A 27779-nucleotide genomic window follows, 5' to 3' on the forward strand; every position below is an offset into this window, starting at 1 on the left:
AGTACCTCCACCTTACAGAAAACCGCAGCCAAATAACACTAGACCCTTCTTGTTGTGTTCCTGCCGGTGAGTAAGGTTGCCAGAGCTCAACGAGGGTGCGGAGTGTTAGGGTCGGCAACGCGCATGTAACTCCTCTGGAGTTCCAGGCGTCCATAGGCTACGGAGACTGCTTACCATCAGGCGGGCGGACGTAGTATAAAAAAAAGCTGACTACTTTTCTTTCAACAGGAGAGGCAACAAATATTGCAGTATCACCCAACTTGCATTATGTATTCCAATTTGTGCCACTTTGGCAATAGCTGTAAGGTGCAAATTGTAATTTGAAATCATAAAAAAAAAATGTTAAGTATGCGAAGTTTCAACTCGAGTAATGGAAAGTGGGTCTAATTTATCTTGCAAGATTTGACCCGAACATGCGTACATTGCAAGTTAAATAAAAATTTGTAAAAAACCCGTCGTCGGTTTAGTATTCATACGTTTGGATGTTAACAAAGTTTTTATACTTTTAGCTTAAAAAAACAACTATTATTTATTTAACGATGTAATAAACAAACGAGAATGACGTCTGCGTGATATATTATTACTATTATTAGTTTTATCTGCGCTGCGGTTGCGTTGCGATCACGGCGGAATCTCCAAGCGTAGTCGTTATCTGATTCTGTCGGCGTCTATCTTCACACCATTTATTATGTTGTCACAGTATTTGTCGTGTTGCATCAACGGGTAGCGTTATAGATTAAGATAGATAATTGAAGTAAACGGAGGTAGTTTTCTGACCGAGTGTGTTCTAAACAGGCGGGTGATTTGTCTTAGAAAAAGACTTACCACGACTGCCTTAGCATTGTCAAACTGACATAATATGTAATATGTGAGTACGAGTGAGATGCATTGCACAGAAAGTAAATTACGCACACGCTTCCGAATATGTCAGTGTCAGACTGGTGGTAGCCGTACTGTTAGCTGTTACTATCAACAATGGTAATATGGATCTCTTTTATTCATTCAGTTCATTTTATAGTCATTTTCTGAAGTGATAGGGAGTACGCCGCAGTGTGCACCGAGCGTTGAGATGTTTGGCGAGCAGGGCTTCACTACTATTCGCAACTTGTGTACAGTCAAATACTGATCCCCATCCTGTATAGAAATCTGCAGCTGACTGTACAATGAAGAATGTCTTAAAGAGCTTCGTAAATTCTTACCCTTTCGGTAGAGTAGCGTTTTTGGAGATGGGTCGCCCGAGGTCGAAACAAAATGTAGCAATGCCATCCTTTCCATTTTCAAGAGCAACCATCCACCTTCAGTGAAGGTTTATCGATATACGGATGCATTTAGAGGTTATTAAAATTATCGGTTATTGCACGTTTTCCATTTTTGCCGCAATTTAGATAAAATTCCATTATCGATACATTGTTAATGTTCGAATGATGTAAGCAAGAGAAAGTTGCGTTCCCAGGTCGGCCGCAGCAAGGAGAACATGCTGAAGTAGGGCGCTCTAGGTGGCTTAGACACCCAATGCCCATATGGGACGACTCCCCAAACAATGAAACACATGCTGGCCTGCCCAGCGTGCCCGCATGCCTGCTCTGAGCAGGACCTCCGTGATGCGACGGACCGGGCGATAAATGTCGCTACCTTTTGGTTCCGCATAGTCTGAAAGTCCGAAACCATCGATACGAAAAGAAGAAGAGGCAAGAGAAAGTCCCCCACAAGAAACAACGATTAAGCAAGATCGCAAGATTTCCCCCCTTATCAAATGGTTCCGACCATCGGATAAGGATGTGGAAATCTTTAAGGAAACATTGTCCAGCAGTGAACGTCTTTAGGCTGATATGATGGTGCAGGCACTTCTGCTTTCAATTAAGATTTTATATGTTTCAGATAAGCTAAATTATTATAGCACGGATCCACTACAAGGTTTCGACCGAGAGTTTCTTATTAGATAAATGTCCATTTATATGACGAAGATTAAAAGCCAGTTAAGTGGGTAATAAACCTATAATTAGACTTATATGTAGTCAGAATATTGGAGTAGTAACGTATCATGACCTGAACTGGAAAGATAGAGATACATATTCATATTTATTCATGAGAAGAATCAAAAACTTTATTATGCGAACGTCGTTGCTGCATGGTTCTCACCACGACGGCGCACGATTGACGATACCATCGCAAACACTTCTGGAGGAATCAAATATAAACCTTATTTTACTGAGATAAGGTTTACTTTATTTGTACTTAATTATGTTTCTTCATCTGTGTCATCGCACGAGCAGCCCTTAGCGCTTTAAACAATCAAGTTTGAACCTTAATGTAACGCGATAAGGTATATTTGTCCTCAATTATCTTTCTTCATCTGTATTAACGCACAAGAAGCCCTTTCTACTTTGAGTGACCAAATGTAAGGCTTATTTCAATGGTATAAGATTGATTTATTGTCATATGTCTAGTTGTAGTCTTATTAATGACTCGTGCATGTCAGCTGTGTCACGAGTCGCGGTGCATTGTTTGGGTACCTTGCTATCTGCAAACACAAAGTCTCTGCAAAGAAAAAGCAAGCTCTGCGACCCTTCACCGAGTACAAGCTTTTCTTAGTTTGAGGCTAGGTCGATCTGTGTAAGATGGTCCCCAAATATTAATTTATTTATTTCTCATTCTTCGTCTGCGAATGTGAATATGTATGGCGTCTGAGTCGCACGGCTGTCTGTCGTATACTGTCCTATCATGTCCTTGTCAATTTAAAAGAAAGAAAGAAAATACATTAATTTAAGGACACAACATAGTACATAAAGAAAAAGAAGTCATGCAGACATAAAAAAAAAACGCTAGACGCTAAAGTGGGATCGAGTTAGCGCTGCTCAAGTTTCGTCAAGAGGATTAGTGGTCATTTTCCATACAAAACGTTCTCGACATTTTCCTTTCTGAATTTTGGCCCTAGATGAATATTTTTGATGATGTTACCAGCACCTGTGTATGTACGTTTTGCTATTTTGATATTCTTGTTTTTATAAGCACTATAGGTTACTTGAAACTGCAACAAAATTCGTCATGTCGTAATAGGTGTATGTATATATTTTTAACACGTGTATCTAAAAATACATATCTCGGTCTATTACGTAATGATAATTCACATTATTTAATTGCATTTAGCAATTACATTTCTTCTTTTCCTCAATCGGAACACCGCGAGCGATTGTCCGCACGACCAACTATGGACCTACAGGTAATGGTATTAAGGTTTGAATTGCTATGTTTTAATGATGCACGTAGTTTTCCTTGCAATCAACAGTCGTAATTTGATGAGGAATGTTTCGTTTATGAAAGTGATTCCTCTAGAGGTACAGGCGTAATTTCGTTGAGACTGAGTACTTGACAATGCTTATAGGCTTTTGAGCTTCGGTAAGGCGTAGGTATCTATTTACGTTCAAACCCTATTTGATTAATTGAGTTTTCTTTGTTTTTCAGGATTGTTTGATAAATGAAAACTGATAGTAGCACAATCGGAATAGGACTAACCTCGAAATCTCTGGAACAGTCCTGAAATTTGGTTATTATATTAGAGAATGGTAGATAGTTTTGGCGCGTAGGCAGATCTACTTTTGATGCTAACTGTATCGTTTTATCACCATCGCCAAAAACGTAGCCATTCAACCCACAGCTGGGCTGTGACAAGCAGACGATTGTCATTTTATTATATTGTTAATGTTACGTGTGTTTAGGTTGCGATAACGATCAAACCTACACGCTGACGGAGTTTTTGTATGATTTGATTTATTGAGTGCGTGTAGCGGTTATGGATCTATTGTATGAAGCAGTTAACAGAAATTATATTTGAGTATTGTTATGATTTTATGATGATAAATTGATAATCTTAAGGTCAATTTTGGAATAAATGCTTAGAATACACAGGCACGGTTTTAATATGTAACGTATAAACTATTAATCTGTTTCTGATGAATTTGCTGTGAATCTATTCATCTTTTTGGCGACGGTGGCATATGCTAGGCGTCAACCTACATCCAAAAATTATGTAGTCAACGTTAGTGTCCGACGGAAACCGGTGTTTATGTCGAAACCGAAACTTCGGTCAGACAGACCGGACACTAGTTGACATGACGTCACCACAAATCCCAGTTTTAATGAAGTGCGATAAATGACGTGTGTACTTAACCAGCGTAAAAACAATACGCATTAGGTTACCGTCACCGATGACTAATCCATCTCAGTCCGATTGCTCGCTGTAGGGGATGCCGCATTGTTGTTTCAGAAGTGTTTGAAGTCACAACTCTTGCGAAGTTTATTCAAATCTATTGCATTTCAGTGTGATTTGTTGTGTTGCAGTGTTATTATTTGTGTGATTTTCTGAATCTATTGTGTTTTGAGTGGTTTGTTTTTATCTTGGTCTATCGTGGGCAAAGAAAGTTGACCTATATATTTAGCATTTCATCAGGTTCTTCTAGACAAGGTAATTATCAACACGTGGAAACAGTATACTAAGGATTTGTGATAAAATATTTGAATTTCGAATGCGTTTCAAGCTCTACCTATCCGCCACGAACTAAACCCAAAAACGATATAGAATTGATATTCAAAATATTTAAAGTTTTGTTCAAGCGAACTTTCGGAACGAGTATAGTGACCTTGACCATACTTTTAAAAGTAGGCAGTAGGCACTGTTAAAAGAGATTTTAAAATAGCCATAGTCACTGAGTGAGTATCATAAAAGTTATTAAAAAAATTAACTAACCTAATGTGTGTTTGCAGGCTTCCCGTTTCCGGCGGCCGGTCCCCGCCAAGATGTCAAAGAAACCGGCGCCCGCGCCGACCTTGCACAAGGTCATCATGGTGGGCTCGGGTGGCGTGGGCAAGTCCGCCCTCACCCTCCAGTTCATGTATGACGAGTTCGTCGAAGACTATGAGCCTACCAAAGCCGACAGCTATAGGAAAAAGGTACTAGTTTACTCTGCTTATGTTCGTCCCTTAACGTTGTACGGCACGCTCATGTGGGGTAACTCGACCTTGCACAAGGTCATCATGGGGGGCTCAAGTGGCGTGGGCTAGTCCGCCCTCACTCTCTAGTTTATGTACTGTGAGTTTGTCGAAGACTACGAGCCTACTAAAGCACACAGCTATAGGAAAAAGGTACTAGATTACATTCCTTAACGTTATAGCGTGTTGTTCCATACGCTACTATTTAAGCTGCCTGCACAACGTGGAAAATAGGTGTTCTCCCAAATAAAATGGCAAGTCATAGTTACATTACAAAGGGCGTATTCAATAAGGATTCAAACAGGGGGAAGTAAATAGGGACGCCACTGTAGCTAAGGTGAAATTCCATTTATCATTCAGCTGTACTAAAAAATACAAGCGACCGATTGTCAACCTTAGTGTAAAGAAATAGGGTCTGTTTGTGTGAATAAAATATCTTGCGTAAGAAATCTTTGTTAAGTGGAAGATTAATAGTTCAAGTGAATTACGAGTACTATAAAACATGTAGACAAATCCAAAGACTGGGGAGTGGGGACTGTGTTTCCAGCGCGAAATCGTTTAGTGTGATATGTTTTTATTTTTGCCTTGGCTTACCTATTTCTAATATTCTAAAATACGGTACCGTATAGCTACCTATGTAGCTAATAAGTAGATATATACCGTATATACATGTGCCCTAAATTTCTTTATTTGTGTTTGAAATCAAAATTCAACAATGCTAACATTAATTTTAGAAACATGACTGACTGTTATGAAACGCCCACATTTTGACATACTTATATAAAATATTAATGTTATATTCGGATACATTACCCTTTATCCTGTAGCAATCAATAATAACTGATTGAATAATAGAGTAGAACTTGTAATTAAAGCAAGACAAGACTAAAGAGAAACCTTAAAAGAGCAAGTTGCGTCATTGTCGTGCCTTTTTCAATCTGCATGTTGCTCTACTTATTAAGTTAGTTTTGGGAAAATTTCCAATAGTTTTAGGTTTATAATTACATAAGGAGGGTAGTTTAGTGGGTAGGTATATAGCTACCTACAGGCAGACTCACGCAGGATAATTTGCTCTTTAAGAATTAGTTACATTTTCTAATTTTTTACATCAACTACAGTATTTAATTCTTAATAAATAAATAATAAATAAATAAATATTATAGGACATTATTACACAAATTAACTAAGTCACACAGTAAGCTCAATAAGGCTTGTGTTGAGGGTACTTAGACAACGATATATATAATATATAAATATTTATAAATACTTAAATACATAGAAAACACCCATGACTCAGGAACAAATATCCATACTCATCACACGAATAAATGCCCTTACCAGGATTTGAACCCGGGACCATCGGCTTCGTAGGCAGGGTCACTACCCACTAGGCCAGACCGGTCGTCGAATGTTCTTACATTTCCTTTTTTTTACTTCATAACAGTATTCAATTGTTAAGTAATCTTTCAATATGGCGGCAGTCAAGTAAGCTGTCACGTCCAGGAGTTTTTATCGGCAACCGCCACTGTGACCGTCTGGCACGGCTGTTGCGCAAGCGCCGATCTGATTGACGCGTACGACACGCTGATAAGATGGGAAATTGACGTTAACATTTTAAAAAACTTCATTTTATTAATTATACAATTACGGATGGAGTGACGAGTTATAAGATTTTTAGCAAAAATACACCAACGCTATTTTCTCTGAACGACATTATATTAATGAATACAAATTTCTTGGTTCATATTGTATTCTAGTTTTATTCTATGCGTCGATGTTTTGAGCGCGTCTCCACCACCTTGGTCCTAAGAAAATCTTATACGTCTGAGCAAAACGCAACATTGCATAATAATAAACAAAAATAAAAGCGTAGATAAAGAACAATGAAAGATGGGCTTCTTGTAAATTAAAAAAATGCAATAAACACTCATCCCTTTCGTGTATGAGAGGAGTCCTGTGTCCAGTAGTAGTGGGACGTATATAAGCTGATATTGATATTACCAATACTCGTAGAAACCCCCCTCGCGTCGTAAATACAGATGTAATCAACAAAGCTTTTGTTTAATTACTAATCCATTAAACACTCGACTAACGATAATCGCGTCGTACACGCAAAGCGTGAAATATAACCCATTGTTCTGTAAAGTCTAGTTAGCAAATGGCACAGAATGTCAGTGGCTTGAGCCTTGGCCTAGTGCCTCTCACAGCCTTTGGGGAATACGATCCGTCCATACGATACATTATTACATGTGGGGTAAATTTTAGTATTGTTGTTCCTAGAATTTTAAATCTGCAAAGTTATGTTATTAATATGAACTGTGTCCTGCGGTATTTCCGGACCGTTACGACATTAAAACATTCAAGAAAAGAGCGTACTCCCATCTTAAAGGACGGCAACGCACTTACAATCCCGATGGTGTTACGGGTGTCCATAGGCGACGGTAATTGCTTACCATCAGCCGATTCGTCTGCTTTTTTTCCTCCTATATAAAAAGTAATCGCAAGGAAATGATACTCTGATTTGAACAAAAATGTCAATGGATAATCGAATTATTATTCTCCATAAAATAATAATAATAAATAATTCAGCCTATATACGTCCTACTGCTGGGCACAGGCCTCCTCTCATGCGCGAGAGGGCTCGGGCTATAGTCCCCACGCTAGCCCAATGCGGATTGAGGACTTAACATACACCTTTGAATTTCTTCGCATATGCATGCAGGTTTCCTCACGAATAGTCAATTTAAAAATATATTAATTGAGTAAGATGTGTAAAATCTAAGACAAATGCGCCATACATTTTACGGCAACTCTGATTGAACAAAGTTGACGTTTGACAATTCAATGACCGCGAAACATATGGCGCAGTACAGCGCCATCTGTTTTGGATGTCAAACTAAGGGGCACTTTTTTTTTAAGACTACCGCTCTATTACAATCAATTCCCTTTGGTCATGTATTTCTTTTTTCTTTCTTCCTAGCGTTGTCACGGCATATTGCCACGGCTCAAGGGAGCCTGGGGTCTGCTAATCCCAACTAATCCCAAGATTTGGCGTAGGCACTAGTTTTTACGAAAGCGACTGCCATCTGACCTTCCAACCCAGAGGGTAAATTAGGCCTTGTTGGGATTAGTCCGGTTTCCTCACGATGTTTTCCTTCACCGGAAAGCGACTGGTAAATATCAAACAACATTTCGTACATAAGTTCCGAAAAACTCATTGGTACGAGCTGGGGTTTGAACCCGCGACCTCCGGATTGCAAGTCGCACGTTCTTACCGCTAGGCCACCAGCGCTTCATGTATTATAAATACTATAATAATTTTACGGTTGTCATTACTGGTGGCTTGTTTTGGAGATCCTAGAGTTCTGAGACCTATGTGGTCGACGCGCCTCTGTGTTCAAATGTTGCGCGTTGTACTTGCATGTGACTCAATACAAATATAAAACCGTATAAAATTAAATATCAATGGTAAGTTTATGTTGCCTATCATGGCGAAGTTGGTTCTATAAAGCTACGTCTTTTTCCTTAAACGGCAGAGAAATATTAACTTCAGGTAATTCGATGCTTTGTCACGAGTTTAAGAAACTTCTCGGAGCCTATCGTGTCAAGATGTCGGATTGCATTATGACTATTATGAGACGACACGCAATACCTTTTAATATTCTTAGAGCTTAAATACTTTAGGACTATTGTACTGTATGACGTAATTCAGAAAATCGCGGAACTTTCACACCTTAAATATCGTCAATAATATCCAAGCAAAATTGTTGCTTGCAATAAGGACGCTTTAATAGGTTATTCGTAAAAAGATACAAGCAAATCTCGTCCTTATGGTAAGCGACAAAGTGGGACTTTAGACTTCGACTTCGAATGATACAAATTTGTTGCTCATAGGGGCTATAGGGAATTGAACGATTCAGTTTCACACGATAGTTTTGCACTAAGAGCGCTTATTCCAATGTTTGGACCCGTATATCTGGAGGTCTGGTAAGGCCATACGGGAGTTTAATGTTTTATGTTTAAATAGACAATGACGCTGAGGTGACGTTAGGTGGGACACTACACCAATCACTTGAAGGTTCTCCCAAGCATTAGCGTAGGCATTAGTTTTTATGAAGCGTCTGCCATCTGACCTGACTGACCTAACCTTTTTGGGATTAGTTCGGTTTCCTCATGCTGGTTTCCTTTGCCTGATCAAAAAGGCTCCCCGATTTCGAATTCGTTAGGCTTCTTAATAATTATATTTTATTTAAAGATGTTAACTTCTTCCAGGTTGTCCTGGACGGCGAAGAAGTCCAGATCGACATCCTAGACACAGCCGGCCAGGAGGACTACGCAGCCATCCGAGACAACTATTTCCGGTCCGGGGAGGGTTTCCTCTGCGTCTTCTCCATCACTGAGCCTGAGAGTTTTGATGCCACTCAAGAGTTCAGGTACTGACCAGGTCCAGATCGACGTCCTAGACACAGAAGACTACGCAGCCATCGGGGACAACTATTTCCAGTCCGGGGAGGGTTTCCTCTGCGTCTTCTCCATCACTGAGTTTTAGAGGTTTGATGATGACATGCAAAACTTCAGGTAATCGAAACAGACTGAGTCGGAGCTCCATGAATTTTATCTTTGAGTTTTATGAATTTTGTATTGTAATTCGTGTAGAAGAGTGTATTTATTGCTGAACGTGTGTTGGTCTACCTAGGCATTGTACAAAGTACTTGCATTTTTAAGAGGTATAGGCAGTGCAGTTGGCGCTTAGAGTCCTAATATTAAGTAAAAAAAAAAACATTGCTTTACACTGAATACATGTCATGAACCATATTGTAAATGCCACTTAAGTGATACAATTTTGTGTAGGCTCAAAGGGCTGTAAAACACTAATTTCAGTAATTTTACGTGAATGGGGTGATGTCATTAATTTTCACTCAGTCTGATTGTTAATTTTCGCATCAATTTACTTGTGTTGGTTCAGACATATTTCCACGAGCAGTTCGCAATTGACATGAAATGATCCGTAACCGTAGTATTCTAAACCGGTCAATGTGTACGGTATATCTCAGCGGTGACTTGTCTCAAATTTGCGGTTGACCGCAAGATCGCGACACGACCGTCGGACCGAGTTTAATATAGTTTACGTGAATCAGTTACGCAAAATAGTCACAACTACATTAAGTATACGGTCAGTAGAGAGGCCATCGTGGGCTATCACAATGGATAGGGGTTTTTTCTAAAGGTGTGTCCAAATTAGGTGAATGATCCGGTTTGCGAAATATTTGCTAGCTACTTGCGTGCGTTACGTTTTACTACGATGTGCACTGTATCCTTTTATACTACGAGTAAGATTACTAGGGGCGCTTTCAATATGAAGATCTGAATACAGCTTTAAAAGGGTTCTTAAAATGAGACCATAGTGAGACATTATAATTTGTGATAAATTATAACTGCACCTACGAGGCAGGGCAGGGAAGGAGTATCCATGCAGCCGAAGCCAGTCAGCAAGTGTGTGTTCCATATTACTCAAAGTATTTTAACATATTCACTGACAGACAAAAAACGGCGCACTACCCCAGAAACCGGTGGTCTATACCTGTGTACAAAACAACCCGCCCAGCGGGTTCTCTGGCATCTGAACAAAGTTCACGAGCGCCCACCAGGTGGGTTCCCGGCAGTGAATGTGTTAAGCTTACCGTGGGGCATAGTTGATTTGTATTCGGATGTAAAGATATAATACTGATTTTCGGATGTTTATGATCTCATGGAACGCTCCTACCATTTCAGGGAGCAAATCCTACGCGTAAAGAACGCTGAGAACATTCCCTTCCTGCTCGTCGGCAACAAGTCGGACCTGGCGGAGAAACGGCGCGTGCCGCTCGACGCCTGCCGCGAGCGCGCTGCCGCCTGGCAGGTGCCCTACGTCGAGACCTCGGCCAAGACCAGGGACAACGTCGACAAGGTACTTAACACACACATCTCCGTAAGATCATTCTTTCACAGATACATTTTACGAAGATAATTGTTGGTTATTTTATAAACGCTCGTACTCATAATACAACAAGACATGGACTAACCCCAATCCTAGGTTTGTTAAAATATAAAATAAATGTTTCCCTTTCTAACGAAGTTCGGAACGGAAGTAGGAATTGATAAAGGTACGAATTTGTAAAACAAAATTGACTAAAATCATAAACTTATTCTTAAAAACTCAAGTGAGAATTATTATTTTGAGTAAACAAAAAAAGAGAGGTATGGGCATTGTGAATATCATCTCGCTTTGTGTGGTAGGGCACAGCCAGTGGATGTCATTCCAGATCTAGAGCAGAGCCCAACTGGGGAAGTACCTCCATCTTACAGAAAACAGCAGCCAAATAACACTAGATCCTACTCATAGTGTTGTGTTCCTGCGGGTGAGTAAGGTTGCCAGAGCTCAGCGAGGGGGGGGCGGGTTTAGGGTCGGCAACGCGCATGTAACTCCTCTGGAGTTGCAGGCGTACATAGGCTACGGAGGCTGCTTACCATCAGGCGGGCCGTATGCTTGTTTGCCACCGACGTAGTATAAAAAAAAAAAAACATAAAAATACAGTATAATGGACAGTGGAGGCTAAGTATGAGCATATAAATCCTACTAAATAATAGGCACTTCTGGATGAGACTAGCCCTATTAAATTTTACGCATAGGTCTCTTCGTATACGGCACTTCCGGGATAAGTGCCGCGGGTAAGGCATATGCTCAGCAGTGGGCGACTGGAGGCTAAAATGATGATTTATAGGGACCGTGCGCGTTGGAGGGTCTGCCATCTTGTGGCCTGAATCGGAACAATAAACATGTAAATTTACACGTCACGTTTTTTGCTGTGCATGGTAGGTTCTGCCATCTTGTGGGCTACATCGGAACAATAAACATCACATTTACGCCTCGCGCCAAAAATCTGACGGCTCCTGTGCTGCCTCCTACAGTTCATGCACGCTCCCTATGTGCTTTAATAGTGTAAAAGTAATTACAGAGTTAATAAATGATAATAATAGTGACATAAAAACAAGTAAAACGCCACAGGCAATTACATTTTACACGATTTACTAACCTATGACCTCGTACCGTGGAACCAGTTATGTTGAGCAAAATATGGGCCAACTAGTATACGATATAAAAGGGTGTGTTAGGACAAGCTATAACTTTGAAAATGTAATACGACTGTTAGAAACAAATTAAAACACTTTTTGAAAATATTTTAATTTGTGTTAATTTCAAATAGAAACAGTACCATTTAAATTACACACCGAAATACGGCAAGTCTCAGTTTATTCTTTATAGTTTCGCTATGTCCGTGTCTGTCCGACTAGTCGTTTCGGTTTGTGTACGGTGGCGGGGCAACTAATGTTTTTTATTTGTTTGCACCGTTTAAACGGTACTGAGTTTGTTGATGTTGTTTGTATGTATACACATGATTATAAGTTGTTAACCCTTTGAACGCTTTATGTCATAAACACAAACATCATTCAAACGCTAAAATCCCGGGCGCAGGGGAGCCAATGTGAACCTTACTCGAAAGTGCGTAGGTTGCTTTCCCAGCGTCCGCCATAACACCTAGAGGTGTCCTTGGCGCTGTGGGCACGACAACTAATGACGACTTTAGGTGTTCTTAGCGTTCAAAAGGTTAAAATTGTTTTTTCTTTTACGCACAAATCATATTAGAATTCTTCGTTCCACTTGGGGTTCAACATCCTTATCTCATTCTAAGACCTTTTCTTGTATGGTTCGTTTTGGTTTCTTGATGAGTTATTCGTACTATTCAAAAACAATTGTATCCTATAAGACTGTTTACATTCAGGAAAAAAAATCGCCTCAAGTTGCGAATATCGTACGTGTTTTCTCTTGCATTACGATAATCGTACGTTTGAGACGAGAAACTTGTAAACTGAGCACGCCGAGCACGAAGAATTTCGTACATTGAGCTTCCTGTTCCTATCACTATCGGACGCGCATCTTTATGTTGCTGCACCGCTCGCACAGTGTCATTGACCGCCGGCATCGTGGGCGAGACAGCAATATAATTGGGTACCTGACACATGTTGAACATTATAACAAAATTTATCTAAATGGATAGAAAATGAGTCATCCATTATAAAAAAGTGGAATTTAGAAAGACATATTGAGACATATTGAGAAAAGAAATGGATTTAAAGACTAAAAAATAATATTTTTTTACTTTCAAAAAGAAACATGAAAATAGTACATATATAGCAATTTTCTTGATTTTTCATACATTTAAGACAGACTAATGTAATGTTACGTCACATTACAATATCATTTTGTTAGAGGCGTTTCAATCGTCGAGTGCGAGCGTCAGACTTTAACTCTCATTTCTGACCTTTGTGTTGCTTAAATGCCATGAGTCCTATATAAACATTTGATCCTCAGGAGAATCAAGGTCGATTGACATTATTTACAAAAAACTGCCAAGTAGCCACGCGCAAGATAGAAACGAAACGGCGGGTGAATGTACGAGATTGTTCGTGATTAGCGTCCTGAATGTAACAAGTATTAAATGTGCGTGGCTTGGTTGTGTCGTCGGCGGTGTCGGTAACGGGTTGCGTGTTGCAGGTGTTCTTCGACCTGATGCGCGAGATCCGCTCGCGCAAGTGCGACGACTCGCGCGCCGCCGGCGACGAGGTGAAGAAGAAGCGGAGGAGGATCAAGTGCGCCATCCTCTAAGGGCTGCGGCCGGGCCGGCGGGCGGCGGTACCTGACGGCGGCACGTTTGGTATACATATTTGGCGCCCAAAGTATTCATTCGTGTACAGTCAAATGTATCGGAGCTGTCGAGGCGCTCAAAAATGGTGTTCAGATATTTGTAAGCACCGTGGCCGCTCCGATACATCTGATGGAGACTATAGTTCTAAAGTCACTTATAATATTTGCTCGCAATACGACGCAGAATGTATGACATGATTTTTGGAATATGGTGGTGTTCAATAATTTTACGCGCTTTGTTAATGCAAGATATTAATGCAGACGTTAACTTTTAGGTATTTCAAAAGGCTAAACTGATTGAATCATATCGTTTATCCTATGATTAGATATTGATTTGCAAATGTTTGTTGTATTTTTATGTTTGATACATTAAAATTAAGATTTGAATCGTATTCTATCCGTGGAATTACTGGAATTATTCAAAGGTTGAAAAACCGAGAAGTGGTTTTATTTACCTTCTTGAAATATCTAAAATGATTATTAGCACACAAGAAAAAAAATTCTCCTGAAAGTTGTTTAATCTAAACTAACTAAAAAACTATTGTACACAGTTATAATAGTATCATACATAGGTCCTAAAGTCCATATATTATACCAAGCGTGGAACGACCGATGCGTTTTTCGTCTAAGTTTATCAGTAGAACGTTCGGTATATAAAAGCAACACAACTGGCCATTTATAAACCTTCCTTATGTATTTGCAATAGGTTTCAAATGGTCAATCAAACAGTGCAGACGATGGCATCAATAGAGTTTAATACGAAAGTGGAAGACTGGTGCGGAATCGTCTTTTCAAACAAATGTAGCCATCATTTCCGATGCCGATGGTCCCGAGGACGACCGGTCTGGCCTCGTGGGTAGTGACCCTGCCTATGAAGCCGATGGTCCCGGGTTCAAATCCTGGTAAGGGCATTTATTCGTGTGAGGAGCATGGATATTTGGTCCTGAGTCATGGGTGTTTTCTATGTATTTAAGTATTTATAAAATATAAGTACCCTCAACACAAGCCTTATTGAGCTTACTGTGGGACTTAGACAATTCGTGTAATAATGTCCTATAATATTTATTTATTTATTTATTTCCTCTTTAGATATTAACATTATTGAATATATTTCGGCACAATTCGATGTATATCAACCACAACTATGCCCCTACGTTTCTTTTTTTTTTCATATTATTATTATAAGAGTTAGGAGCATTTAAAATATGAATGAAATCTGTTTTTCGCTCCTAATTTTTACAATAATAAAAAAATCGATAAAAAATCAGACATAGCTATGGTTAATAAACATCAAATTCTGTAAAAAAAAAAACATAATGTCAATTTCTAGAGAGGAAAATGGGGACTACGTTTGTATAGAGAAGCGGCCGTCGCCTTTCCTCTTAGTATGACCTCTATTAGTGCCAATACAGTCCCAAATCCCCGACTGAGCTGTGTCTGGTATCGCTTCGTGTCCACAAATAGTTGTGAATGCATATTTGTACTTTTGCATTGACATAATGTTTGTAAGGTTCTACATACTTACCAAATGTACGGGAATAGATGAAAGTTGTGGAACTGTTTGTTGTGAATAGTGATTGTTCGGAGTAGGTTTGGTGTAAGTGTGATTCGTTGGACATTTGGTTCTTCCCGCCGTCACTGGTTTTTTGCTTAGGACTATGAATTTCTTTTAAGAGTTTTCCCCTAAATTAGAGGGGTATTTTGTACTTTTGAAATGTAAAATATATTCACGAAAGGGATATTTTCAATAAAGGAAAATAACCAGTTAATCCCCCATTAAAAAAAGAAAAGTACAACTATATATAGCCCTGACTTTTTATGAAAATGAACTTCATAGTCCTGTAAATGTAAGGTATATTCTAAACTTAACTATGATATTATTTGGTCTCAATCAATATCGAGCCCTGTCCCCCTGTAATAAAGTGTATTATCAACTGTGCTAGATGCAAAGGCTTCGCCCGTATTGGTGCTGGCTGTTCGACTCGTGGTATAGGTTTACTTAAATTAATAGAATTATTGATAGCAGAAAAAGTATAGTCTATGAAAAAAATCGAGTTTGACATCCGAGTTTGATGGTACTTTACGACGCCATGTTTTGTGGTCTTTAAACGTCAGTTACTTAGTGTTAAGCGTGGAAAGAGCAATAATGATGGGCAAAGCTGAAGGCACGAGACCTCAGGGCCCTCCCCTACTATATGGTATGCTCTGATCACTGCACCTATGGAATTAAAACTTGGCGAGGAATAGGACCCTATAGAGGAACCTGGTCTTCAACAGAACAGGACATGATGTCACGATCCTCAGTATCGAGGGACTGAGGAAGAAGACGTCAGCAGTCAAATTCGAAGCAGAAATTTTTCTTAGACTTTACATCTCTACTATTAATAACTCTGCTTAAATTATATAATGTTTAAATTATTCGTATGAATTTTTAATGCTCGACCACTACTAGATATCAGTAAAATGGCAACTCTGATGAAATGTATGCTTCTAGCCCGATCAAAGTAATTTTTCATACTGATTATTTGTAAAATATACATTTTACGGGCAAATAATATACCTAAATTATCTTTGATTGGGTTATAATATGGAAAAGTTTGCGATAAGTTGGGATTATGCAGACAATAAATTACTTACAGATATCATAGAAATAAAAATCGCCTTGCAATAGTACCTTCGTATCACCATACACGGTAAGTGTATTATTAAAATATTTTTTGTATTTATTTTGTATGTAGTAAGTGCTAAATGTATTGAGTGTCTGAACGTTGCCTCGATAAAGTTAAAATGGGACAGTTTAGATAACTGTCAAAACTCTTAGAAATATTTAGAAATTTCAATTGTTTTATACTTTCAATACGTGTCAATGCAATTTGAACCGTAAATGTAATAATATAAGGCTTATTGTTAGTCGAGAAGAGTGTGTAACATGCTCACAGAGAATTATGTAATCGATAGAGTAAAGCTTCACAAGACGACTGAAGGCGTAGGTGAGGTACACATTAGTTAAATAAAAAAACAACGAATTTAACAAAGAATGGACCAAGAATATCTATGATTTTCTTAAGACAGAAGTCCTACTAAGAATAAACATAGTGTATACATTACTTTAAGTTTTTTGTCTAATGCTTCAACGCATTCACTGCCAGCGCGAGCTACGCGTTACGTTCGCGTATAACACGGGAAAACCCATATGTAGCCAAAAGCGTCTACAAACAGAGAACCTGCCTAGCGAGTCGCTGGCTGTGAATGTGTTAATAAAATCCATAAATTACTAGAAACTAGACTTTTGTGTATACCTCGCCTTCGCCTGAAGTATCCACACTAATTATTATAAGGAATGATGTTATTACAATCCCTGCCAAATACAGTGAAATTTTACTTAGATGATTGCTAAGTGAAATATGAATATTAAAATTTAGAATTCGAATGTATATGTACTTTATTCAGATATGTTTAAGTGTTCCCAAACTATGCTTTACGACGGGTGGTTAAATATATAGTTCTCTTTCAAATGTAACTTCGAGTTTTTTTACTCAGTTTACATTGTTTGTGAACATTTATAATACTGAATGAAGTCACCTAAAACCCAACTGGAATTGTCAATGTCACGTTATTTTATTACAAAATGAATGTTAGAATATTGCTAGTGTACTTGTATGTATGTTCGCCTGCTTGGGGTGTTTGCAATCGATCAACGAACGTTGACGCTATGGAACCGTCCCCACAAAATACTGCCGTAACGCTTTCCAAGATGTGTTGAAGGATAGTACAAAATCGGTTTTTGTTGTTATAAGAACGTTTTACTATAATAACTTATGTTGTAGTAATGTGTTCTAACTTTACAAAAAAGGGCGTATATGCGTAAAATATATAATATATTAGAATGAAAAGTTGTGAAATTGTTTTTTATTTTATTTGTTGCCCTTGGAATATGTTTGTGGTCCAGTATTTTGGGAGGGAGGGTTCAAAAATAATGTAATGCACAGTAATATCTTTAAGAGCGTCCACTTGATGTCAGAAGGCATTTATAGCAATAATGAGGGTTCGGGAAGGGAGTATTGGTAGTTGGAAGTACTAACTTATTCACTGGCAGAGATTTTACTTTCAGTCGTCTTTTTAAATGTAGGACTAACTGAAATAGCGGGCTCAATTATGACCTGCCATATTGTGTCAATATTTTTTGTGCAACGTATTCATCTATTTCCTAATATAGTAAAAACCTTCCCAAGTTTTTCAATTCCATTGGTGTTTATATTGTTTTCAACTTTCATCATTTTTACTATAAACTAAAGCGGACTTAATCGCGTAAAAATAACCTGAAAAAATGTCCAGTTTTTGCAATAGTAACTGGTGTTAAAATCATAAAATTGTTGTAGTAATTCACCGAATCGCATTTCACCTCGATCTCATATTTAATTTTCGCATTGTGTCTCAATAGTTTTTTTTTTCTAGTGGCTATAAGTTTTAGTCGCATTTCACCTCGACCGTGCATTTAAACATCGCGTTGTGACTCAATCGTTTATTACTTTAGTCGCATTTCACCTCGATCGTGTATTGTATTGGCGACGTGATTCAACGCAACGTCAACGTCACATAGATAAAATTTTAATGAGTTTGATAGCACTTGAGGCTTAATCCTACAAGTACAAAACGTGTTTAAAAAAACACTTAATTTTAGTGCAAGCATCAAATTAACGTATCAAGTTAAATAGAGTCCTAAACAAACGTCGATCGCGGCGAAATGCCTCTTCGGTAACATACTACACGAAAAATTAAATACTACAAATTAATTATACTAATGTCAAAGGCTACGGGAAAAAGTGCGTCAAGTAAAAAAATCCAGTGATATTTTTTTCATTCAAGGTGAAATGCGATTCGGTGAATTACTACAACAATTTTATGCTTTTGGGATACAGGTCTAACAAATCTTAAAATCTCCTTTCGCACATCTTCCAACGCTCCTTTCCCGATGTCATAAGTATAATACCACAATTCGCCTGATGATCGCTGCTACTGCCAATACTTATCGATGTTATCATTATAACGCCTGCTGTTTTATACTTTATACATTATGAATAAGACCTTAAATGCAGGAAGGTATCATTGTTGTAAAGGTACTAACTAAGCCAGTCGATGAAAGAGTTGGAACGTAATCTTAATATTTTCATACTCATATGTAGTCAGCTCTCACGAATCGATCGGTACAACTGTACTACCCCTTTTCCAGGCCGCGCCAATCCACATGGATTTCCCAAAATCTAAATGTATTCCAATTCATCCAGCTTTGATGATACATTTGAAGACAAGTCACATTTCTCGAATTTCAGATTTGAACCTTAAATAGGAATGCTAAAGTTGAAACTCTATTGGCGCGTATGTGGTCGATAAATCGTACTGTGCCTGGAAAAGGTATGAATCTTTATGTTAATGATGGCAAAAGAATTGTAGGTATCTTTTAACCCTTTTCCAGGCATAGTACGATTTATCGACCACATACGCAACATTTGGATTTCAACTTTAGCATTCCGATTTAAGGTTCAAATTAGATTACACTTTCAGGAAATGTTACTTGTCTTCAAATGAATCATCAAAGCTGGATTAATTGGAATATATTTGGATTTTTTGGGAAAACCTTGTAGATTGGTGCGGCCTGGAAAAGGGATACCTATGTTTATATCCCAGATTATATGATAGTTCGATTGCTCCAATATGGCTAACCGATCTGTCCTTTTACTTCAAAATTACGATGTGTTAGTAAAATGGCCAATCTAACTGCAGGGCTAATATGGACGGTTTCTTATCACTTGTCACTTTCGCACTGACATACGTGACAGGCATAGTGACAAGTGATAAAAATGCGACCGTGCTACAGCCGTTCAAGTTTATTTTGCCATGTTTGACTGGCCAGATTCGTTTATAAGTGGGCGGATTTTTATTTTGCCAGTTTTCGATAAAATTTGGTCTAAAAATAATTCCCTATTCCGTAAAATTAAAGTTCAATTTCACCGTATGTCCTAAAAAAAACTTCCAGTGAGTTAAGAAAATGTATGGTATTTTCGTAACTCAAAGGAAATACAAACTTTTTTTTCGGGACAGGTTGTGATTTCGTATCCCGGTAAGAATGAAGAGTTCTTCAAACCGATCAAATTTTATCCAAATCTAAGGAATAAATTAATTCGACAACAATATTGGATAAAAAATACATAAAACTTCCTCATATGTATAAGTGTTGTGCAGGCTTGTAAGTGAGCGCGGTTGGCGTCTGTTGTGTGGTTTCCTATAGCTGTAGCTAGCGTACGAGTAGGTAGGGTAAGTGGTTATGCCGTACGGCACACACGATGTAATGGATGAAAAGACAGCAGAAATATACAGATTTGCAATACTACGTCTATTATTATACCTTTCCTTAGACAATTAAATTTCTTGTAATATTAATTAAGATTGGGGAACTTTGACCTGCGACTTGGACTATGAGAAACATAATATAAGAGAAAATTTATTTAATTGAAAAATATCCATAAATTAAAACAAAACATAAATTGATTAATTAAAATCAATTAGGTAATAATAATAGTATAACTTAGTGATAATTATATTAGTTGCTTTCTAAATTCATTTGTTCTGCTTTATTTAATAATAAAGGTTCTAAATTCAAAAACAAAACACGTGTCTTGGTCTCACGAAGTAAAAATTTTCAATATGTTGGCCTTAAGTGTACCTACCAGATATACCTAATACTAATGGACCTCAAAATAAAGTAATTCAAATCCAATAGCTAGCTTTACTGTTATGATTTTAATAGCACCGTTTAAAATTCAAAAATTGTTTTCCATTAGCAATTTTTTGTAACTATATAACATTAGAAGAAGTCTTCTATAACACAGCCTACAATCTTCTGCTTTGACCTAAGGTCTACAAGTCGACAGGAAGAAACTCTTCTGAGATCATATATTTCGTAAAGTCCAAAAACGATGGGGAACTTACCACGTCTTTGTAATGGTGTTTGTCTAGTATACTGATAGGAAATCGTAAGGGTGTCCTCTAGGTGTCGCGGTTGCACGGAGCGGGTTAACGAAAAATAGTTTGACCGGTGCTAACTGGCGCGGACGCGTGCGACGGATTTCACCAACAATGGCATCCGCATGCATGCGCCCGCGCCAGCTAGCGGACGCCCTAATGGTTCGTGCTTGAAAGCTTAGTGTAAGGCCTGAGTGGACGCTCGCTCGGGCGGGGCGTGCACTGTGGCCGCTCCTATACGTTTGCATTTGTTTAACATGCACGCCGCACGCGCAACTCGAGCATCCACTCGGTCCTTACACTTATGTGTGATTTGGGGGCTCCGATTTGATGTTTGTATTGTGCAGTTTATGTGATTTTAACGACGCGAGAAAAATTGGAGCTTGGTATGTAATGTGAGCAAATCTAATGACTTTAAATGCTTTAAACTTAACTTCTCATCTCCAGACATAGTTTATGAATGTGTCCGTCACGTCTGAAAATATGGATAAGGAAAAAGTGCCAAAAATATGTGTACACGAACTTATTGCCCATAGACTACGTGTGATATTTTTAGACATGACTGGACATAGTCAAGGGAGACAATGTGCAAAGTGTCTCATAATATTGCACCTATAGACTTTTTAATTTATTTATTGAATAAATAATCACATAATCTATGGGACCGTATACAGCGAGATCTACTTCAATTTTCAAGTTTCTTTCCACACTACCCAGCATCAGCAAAATATGACCTTCTAGTTTTCTTTATAATATTTTGGCCTCGCAGACAAAAATACTTCAATTTGCTTCATTCTTTTAACTCACAGGTATTCTTAACTCTGATTCGGGACCTCTCGCGGCAGAAAGCTGGGATCGAGGAGGAGCTACCGCAGCCAAAATCTAGGAGGAATTGCGCCTGCCATAAACAGTGTTGTGTCATCTGCTGAATCCGACGAAATGTCCAGTCCGGTCCGATACAATAGTATTATAACGATAGACAATGATATTATAACTCAAGATAGGTTATAGGCGTTCTAAAATTGAAGGGCTTACTTTGTACTTTAGTCGCGCCTAGGCAAGCAAAAAATGTGCACGTGCTAACGAGATACTGCTCGCTGAAAGAGAAAGATACAAGCATGTTTAACTACGAGTATAACAAAGATGAATGGTATGCGATAATTAATCAAAAATACCAGATAAAAATAAATATGGAAGTATTTTTGTGTCCTTATGTACCAGTAATATAACCTATCTATAGTTATATAATATCATTGAATATAGATAGGTTATACGCGCTCCAACATTGAAGCACTCAAAGTAACGATTGCAAAGAGCGTGTGAAATAAATATTGAATAGGCGGAAATCCATTCTAATTAAAACAAAAATATTACTATGCTAATCTGCGAAAGATAACGTGCTAGTCAATCGACAAAAATAAATGAATTAAATTAATAATTAATTGCATGTAAAAATACGCAAGTAAATATAACGGGCATGGCACTGATTATTTAGCAAGTTATCTTTTTGCGGATTAGCAAAGTAAAATTTCGTTTTAATTGTGGAAAAATTTCCGATTACGTTTCCCGCTTAGCGATTTCTGATCCTAGTTAACTTTTTGAAAACCGTTTTTCATATCCAATAGAAAATGCTCAACCCAGTAGGATTAAAACGTTCACGAAAATCAGCGTCTTTTCTGTGGACATTACGAACGTTAACGATTTGGATACTTTTTTCTAATACATAACTATTACCATTAAACATGACAGATCCCGCGATTATGTTTTGTATTTTATATTTTACAGAATTAGAATTACTTGATAATTGGGTGAATCAACTTTTTTGTTTTGTTATCCTGTCCCGTTGTCCAAGGGACAACAGTGGCACAGTTTGTTTGAAGAGACGTTGTATGCCGTTCTATTAACATGCTTAGTAGGGGGCCCATTATGGACATTGGTTATAACGACCACAAAAACGCAAGTTTGATACATTTAAGTACCATAAAATCAGTAAACTTTTGTCCCCTGGACAACTAATCATAACCATGGCAACGAGTGACACTAACAAATTGATTCACCCAAATCAGTCATTGGCAAGAATGTTAGAGCAATTTTATATGTATAAGAAGTGTAAATATGTTAATAAAACTATTTATGAACATTGTCGTATGATTTATTTATTCCTTTATAAAAGTATGTACAAATAATTGACATATGTAAAACACTTATTTACGTCTTTTCTTACTTATTTATTTATATATTATAACAGCGGTGTGATCTTATTTACAGGTTCATTTTAACAATATTTAACACAAATAGGGGATATTAAGTAAAACTGTGCGTAGAGGGCGCCACTACCACATTCTAAGAGCTTACCACGAAACACGAAAATCGAAATTTCGTTATTTGCCTCTCTATCACTCAGGGCCGGATTTAGGGGAGGGCAACCGGGGCTACAGCCCCGGGGCCTCCACAAAACAGGGGCCCCCACAATAGACTTCAGAAAATTTACCATTTTATTTGGAAAATAATTTGGGGCCAGGGGGCCTCCACTCCTTTATTGCCCGAGGCTTCCAGACCTCTAAAGCCGGCATTGCTATCACTCTTGCATAATCGAGCGATAAAGAGGCCAGATAACGAAATTTCGACTTTCGCGGTAGACCTCTGTAAACAAACCGCTTTGATGCATCAATGCCACAGTAAACACTTCTCAAAAAACCGTTTAAGGTATAAGTTACTCTATGGTTTATGTGATGTGATAGTGCTGCTCTTTGGCGGCAGAACATTGCAGCAATACTGTATTGTATGTGTTGTTGTATTGAATGATGAAATCACGGTTTTTTACTATTAACTGCCGCTAATTATTTACACGTAAATAGAAAATACAACTAATAAACCAAGACTAGGATGTGACTAGTCCACTATCTGAAAACAACTATATTGCCAAAGTGATAGAGTTCATTTTTGAGCACCATTTAACTTTGATATTATTAAATAATACACGAAAGCTTCCACTTCTCCACAAAGTTAATGGAATAAAGTAAAATTACTTAATAACAGCACCAAGATTGCTGATTTTATCCACTAAAGTCCCAATGTCCTTTTAAAAGAACAAAATTAAATTGAATTTTGTACTAGGTTCCAAATTCGATACTGCAAAAATGACTCCGGGACGGTGGTGGGTATGATTAGTTATTGTGTGTGAGCAATCGTGTGTTTTATTTTGGCTTCTAGTGCCGTTTGGCAGAAAGTATGAGACTTGGCATGCATCTAGTTAGACGAATAATTAATAAGCTTATGGGTCATTCTACTTTTGACCATTAATCCATTGGGGCGTATTCTAAAATGAAATTTTAAAACCAGATTCTGACAAATCTGGACATTCTTGAGCTGCTTCTACTCAGAATCGACTGCATTGGAATGCTTTTAGAAAACGCCCCAATGGATTGCCTACCATTAAAAAAAGATGTCCCAAAATGTTAATTCCATTACGTCACGATTTAGTATGAAAAATTGTTCACTTGTATGTGCGTGACGTAGTGGAAACTACAATTTTCATATATTTTTATAGATTGAAAGGAGCTAGCGATTGAGTTGAAAGAACCCAAAACATCATTATCTGCGAGAATCGAGTTTTCAATATTTTTTTACAAAAACCTCATTGCCAGAAAAATTAAGATAGAAATTGAATTCGTGGATAAAGATTGTAGTCCCAAATTGTACCTGAACCAAATAATAGGAATTTGTTGACCAAAATTCATATATTAATGTTTATTAACATAAAAAGGTGGTATCGCAGTAAATGTCTTATTTTCATACGAATCGGAAGACAGTCAAGGACCACTGAGTTACTGTGATTAAGAATATTTGTCGTACTTATTTATTGAATAAAGTAATCGGGATTAATAGCCTAATTAAACCTCTTTTTCTGTCAAAAACATAAAATGGAAGTAATGGCGAAGTATTGTATAATATGCATTTCACGAAAGTGTCAAAAATGTATGTAACAACAAAATGTAGAATGGCCGTTTTAAGTAACAACAAAATGGAATTGAGACAACCAGACACCACCAAACAAACTTCGAGCTAAGAACTAGATATTTATGTCGTACGTTTAGATATTATGCGTGTGACAGTTTCTGATCAACAAAGTTCTAAGCATGCCGTTTTAATGTACGCAGTACATATGAGCCCTAGCGGCCAATCCGCCCTATATTTCACGTCGCGCTCGTCAATACATGAACGAACAAATACGAGCGTTAATAATAAAGTGACATCATTTTGATATCAAAATGTAAGTTCAAATTGGCCTCTTTGTTCTGAGCAGAAATATCGCTGAGAACAGTGAATGTTGAATTCCCATGGCATTGTAGAACAGTTCAGCCCAGCTGGCACTGGTGGCCGCAGCCGGCGGGGCACAGGCGGTGCGCGTCCATCCAGCGCCGCATGTGCGCCAGGTGGCCGCCGTGGGCGCAGCCCTGGCACCATGCGTATAGTCCGCGGACCACCTGCCGATACAGAAGGGGAAATAATACTTTTTCACGCCAGCAGCTGGAACAAGGGTAATTTGCTGCTTAAAAACAGTGAGCAAAATGCGATTTAAGATAAGTGAGACAAAATAACATTCAAGTGACATTTATATTCGAATGTCATTTTAACGTGCGGGCCGGGGCCGGGTAATATTTTGGCCTTGCCCCTCGCGTGGCAGCGGTCGCAGGGCTGGTGCGGGCGCGTGATGCTGGTGGCTGCTGGGGGAGCGGGGCAGACTGTGCTGCTGTCTCACCTGGTGGCACACAGCACACAGGTCGGGTGCGGACCTGGCCTTGCCCCTCGCGTGGCAGCGGTCGCAGGGCTGGTGCGGGCGCGTGATGCCGGTGGCTGCTGGGGGAGCGGGGCAGACTGTGCTGCTGTCTCACCTGGTGGCACACAGCACACAGGTCGGGTGCGGACCTGGCCTTGCCCCTCGCGTGGCAGCGGTCGCAGGGCTGGTGCGAGCGCGTGATGCTGGTGGCTGCTGGGGGAGCGGGGCAGACTGTGCTGCTGTCTCACCTGGTGGCACACAGCACACAGGTCGGGTGCGGACCTGGCCTTGCCCCTCGCGTGGCAGCGGTCGCAGGGCTGGTGCGGGCGCGTGATGCTGGTGGCTGCTGGGGGAGCGGGGCAGACTGTGCTGCTGTCTCACCTGGTGGCACACAGCACACAGGTCGGGTGCGGACCTGGCCTTGCCCCTCGCGTGGCAGCGGTCGCAGGGCTGGTGCGGGCGCGTGATGCTGGTGGCTGCTGGGGGAGCGGGGCAGACTGTGCTGCTGTCTCACCTGGTGGCACACAGCACACAGGTCGGGTGCGGACCTGGCCTTGCCCCTCGCGTGGCAGCGGTCGCAGGGCTGGTGCGGGCGCGTGATGCTGGTGGCTGCTGGGGGAGCGGGGCAGACTGTGCTGCTGTCTCACCTGGTGGCACACAGCACACAGGTCGGGTGCGGACCTGGCCTTGCCCCTCGCGTGGCAGCGGTCGCAGGGCTGGTGCGGGCGCGTGATGCTGGTGGCTGCTGGGGGAGCGGGGCAGACTGTGCTGCTGTCTCACCTGGTGGCACACAGCACACAGGTCGGGTGCGGACCTGGCCTTGCCCCTCGCGTGGCAGCGGTCGCAGGGCTGGTGCGGGCGCGTGATGCTGGTGGCTGCTGGGGGAGCGGGGCAGACTGTGCTGCTGTCTCACCTGGTGGCACACAGCACACAGGTCGGGTGCGGACCTGGCCTTGCCCCTCGCGTGGCAGCGGTCGCAGGGCTGGTGCGGGCGCGTGATGCTGGTGGCTGCTGGGGGAGCGGGGCAGACTGTGCTGCTGTCTCACCTGGTGGCACACAGCACACAGGTCGGGTGCGGACCTGGCCTTGCCCCTCGCGTGGCAGCGGTCGCAGGGCTGGTGCGGGCGCGTGCGGCGCGCGCAGCGGCCGCAGCACGCCGCTATACTGGTGGACTGTTGGGACAGTGCACGAACGGAGCCTAGCCACGCGCAGCGGATCACCTGAACACGCACAAGGAATAAAGGCAAAATTCTGGAATATGGCACTCCGTGTCCAAACGCAGTATATTATGAACTGTATCTAAATACATACATACATATAATCACGCCTATTTCCCTAAGGGGTAGGCAGAGACCACGGATTTCCACTTGCTACGATCCTGACATACCTCTTTCGCTTCCTTCACTTTCATGACATTCCTCATACACGCTCGTCGGTTTAGGGTGCTCTTGACCTGGCCTTTCTTCAGGATTTCCCCGATTTGATCAGTGAAAGTCCGCCGAGGTCTATCTACCCCTTCCAGCTCCCTTTTCTACTTCTCCCTTATACACTATCTTTGTTAACCTTCTTTCACTCATTCTTTCCACGTGTCCAAACCATCTCAACGTACCTTTCTCAATTTTTGTCACTACGTCTTCGTTCAGTCCACACTTTTCCCTTATCACACTGTTCCTAATTCTATCTTGTAATTTTACACCACACACACTTCTCAACGCTCTCATTTCCACTGCATTCACTTGACTCTGATGTTTCTTCTGCCATACCAAACTTTCGCTACCATACATAAGTGTAGGCACCAACACCCATCTATGCACAGCCAATCTATCTAAATATGTATTATTAATATTTATATTATGAACCTGCGGTATTACCGGACCGATACGACTTTCAAACTTATCTTAAAGGCCGGCAACGCACTTACAACCACTCCGGTGTTGCTCATTTCCATGGGCAACGGTAATCGCTTACCATCAGGCGATTCGTGGGCTGGTTAGCTTATATCATAAAAGTAAAATATGTTCGAAGGACCATGGACCAAAAGCACGCAGAGTAAACGCTGTCCAGTTTAAAGGATCAAGGATCCGGTTACAAGGATCAATTCTAAGGAGCAATGCTATCCAGTTGAGGGACCATTAAATGCTTTCCTGGTTTGAAGAACCACTTAGGATCAATGATATCCGGTTTAATAATAATAAATAATAATAATAAAGGAACGATATAAGGATCAAAGCTCTCCAGTTCGAAAAACTA

General features: G+C 39.8%; 2 protein-coding genes across 4 annotated transcripts in view; one reads left to right on the top strand and one right to left on the bottom strand.

The window, feature by feature from the left end:
• Window positions 1–22887, top strand: part of LOC133524613 (ras-related protein Ral-a) — a 42691-nt gene extending 19804 nt beyond the window's left edge. For 2 of the 3 annotated variants that reach the window (XM_061860749.1, XM_061860747.1), the window contains exons 3-6: window positions 4762–4947; window positions 9259–9419; window positions 10759–10933; window positions 21559–22887. In XM_061860749.1, the coding sequence (XP_061716733.1) occupies window positions 4762–4947; window positions 9259–9419; window positions 10759–10933; window positions 21559–21678 (642 nt within the window). In that variant the 3' untranslated portion in view covers window positions 21679–22887. Of the gene's footprint in view, window positions 1–4761; window positions 4948–9258; window positions 9420–10758; window positions 10934–13579; window positions 20115–21558 lie in introns of those variants that run through there. The other variant, XM_061860748.1, reaches the window with a different exon arrangement.
• Window positions 22880–27779, bottom strand: part of LOC133524581 (uncharacterized) — a 33441-nt gene continuing 28541 nt past the window's right edge. The window contains exons 29-30 of the mRNA XM_061860663.1: window positions 26576–26749; window positions 22880–25236 (exon numbers count right to left, since the gene is read on the bottom strand). Of these exons, the coding sequence (XP_061716647.1) occupies window positions 25108–25236; window positions 26576–26749 (303 nt within the window). The 3' untranslated portion in view covers window positions 22880–25107. The remainder of the gene's footprint in view (window positions 25237–26575; window positions 26750–27779) is intronic.

This window comes from Cydia pomonella, chromosome 13 (assembly GCF_033807575.1).
Source record: "Cydia pomonella isolate Wapato2018A chromosome 13, ilCydPomo1, whole genome shotgun sequence".
Taxonomy (NCBI): Eukaryota; Metazoa; Arthropoda; class Insecta; order Lepidoptera; family Tortricidae; genus Cydia; species Cydia pomonella.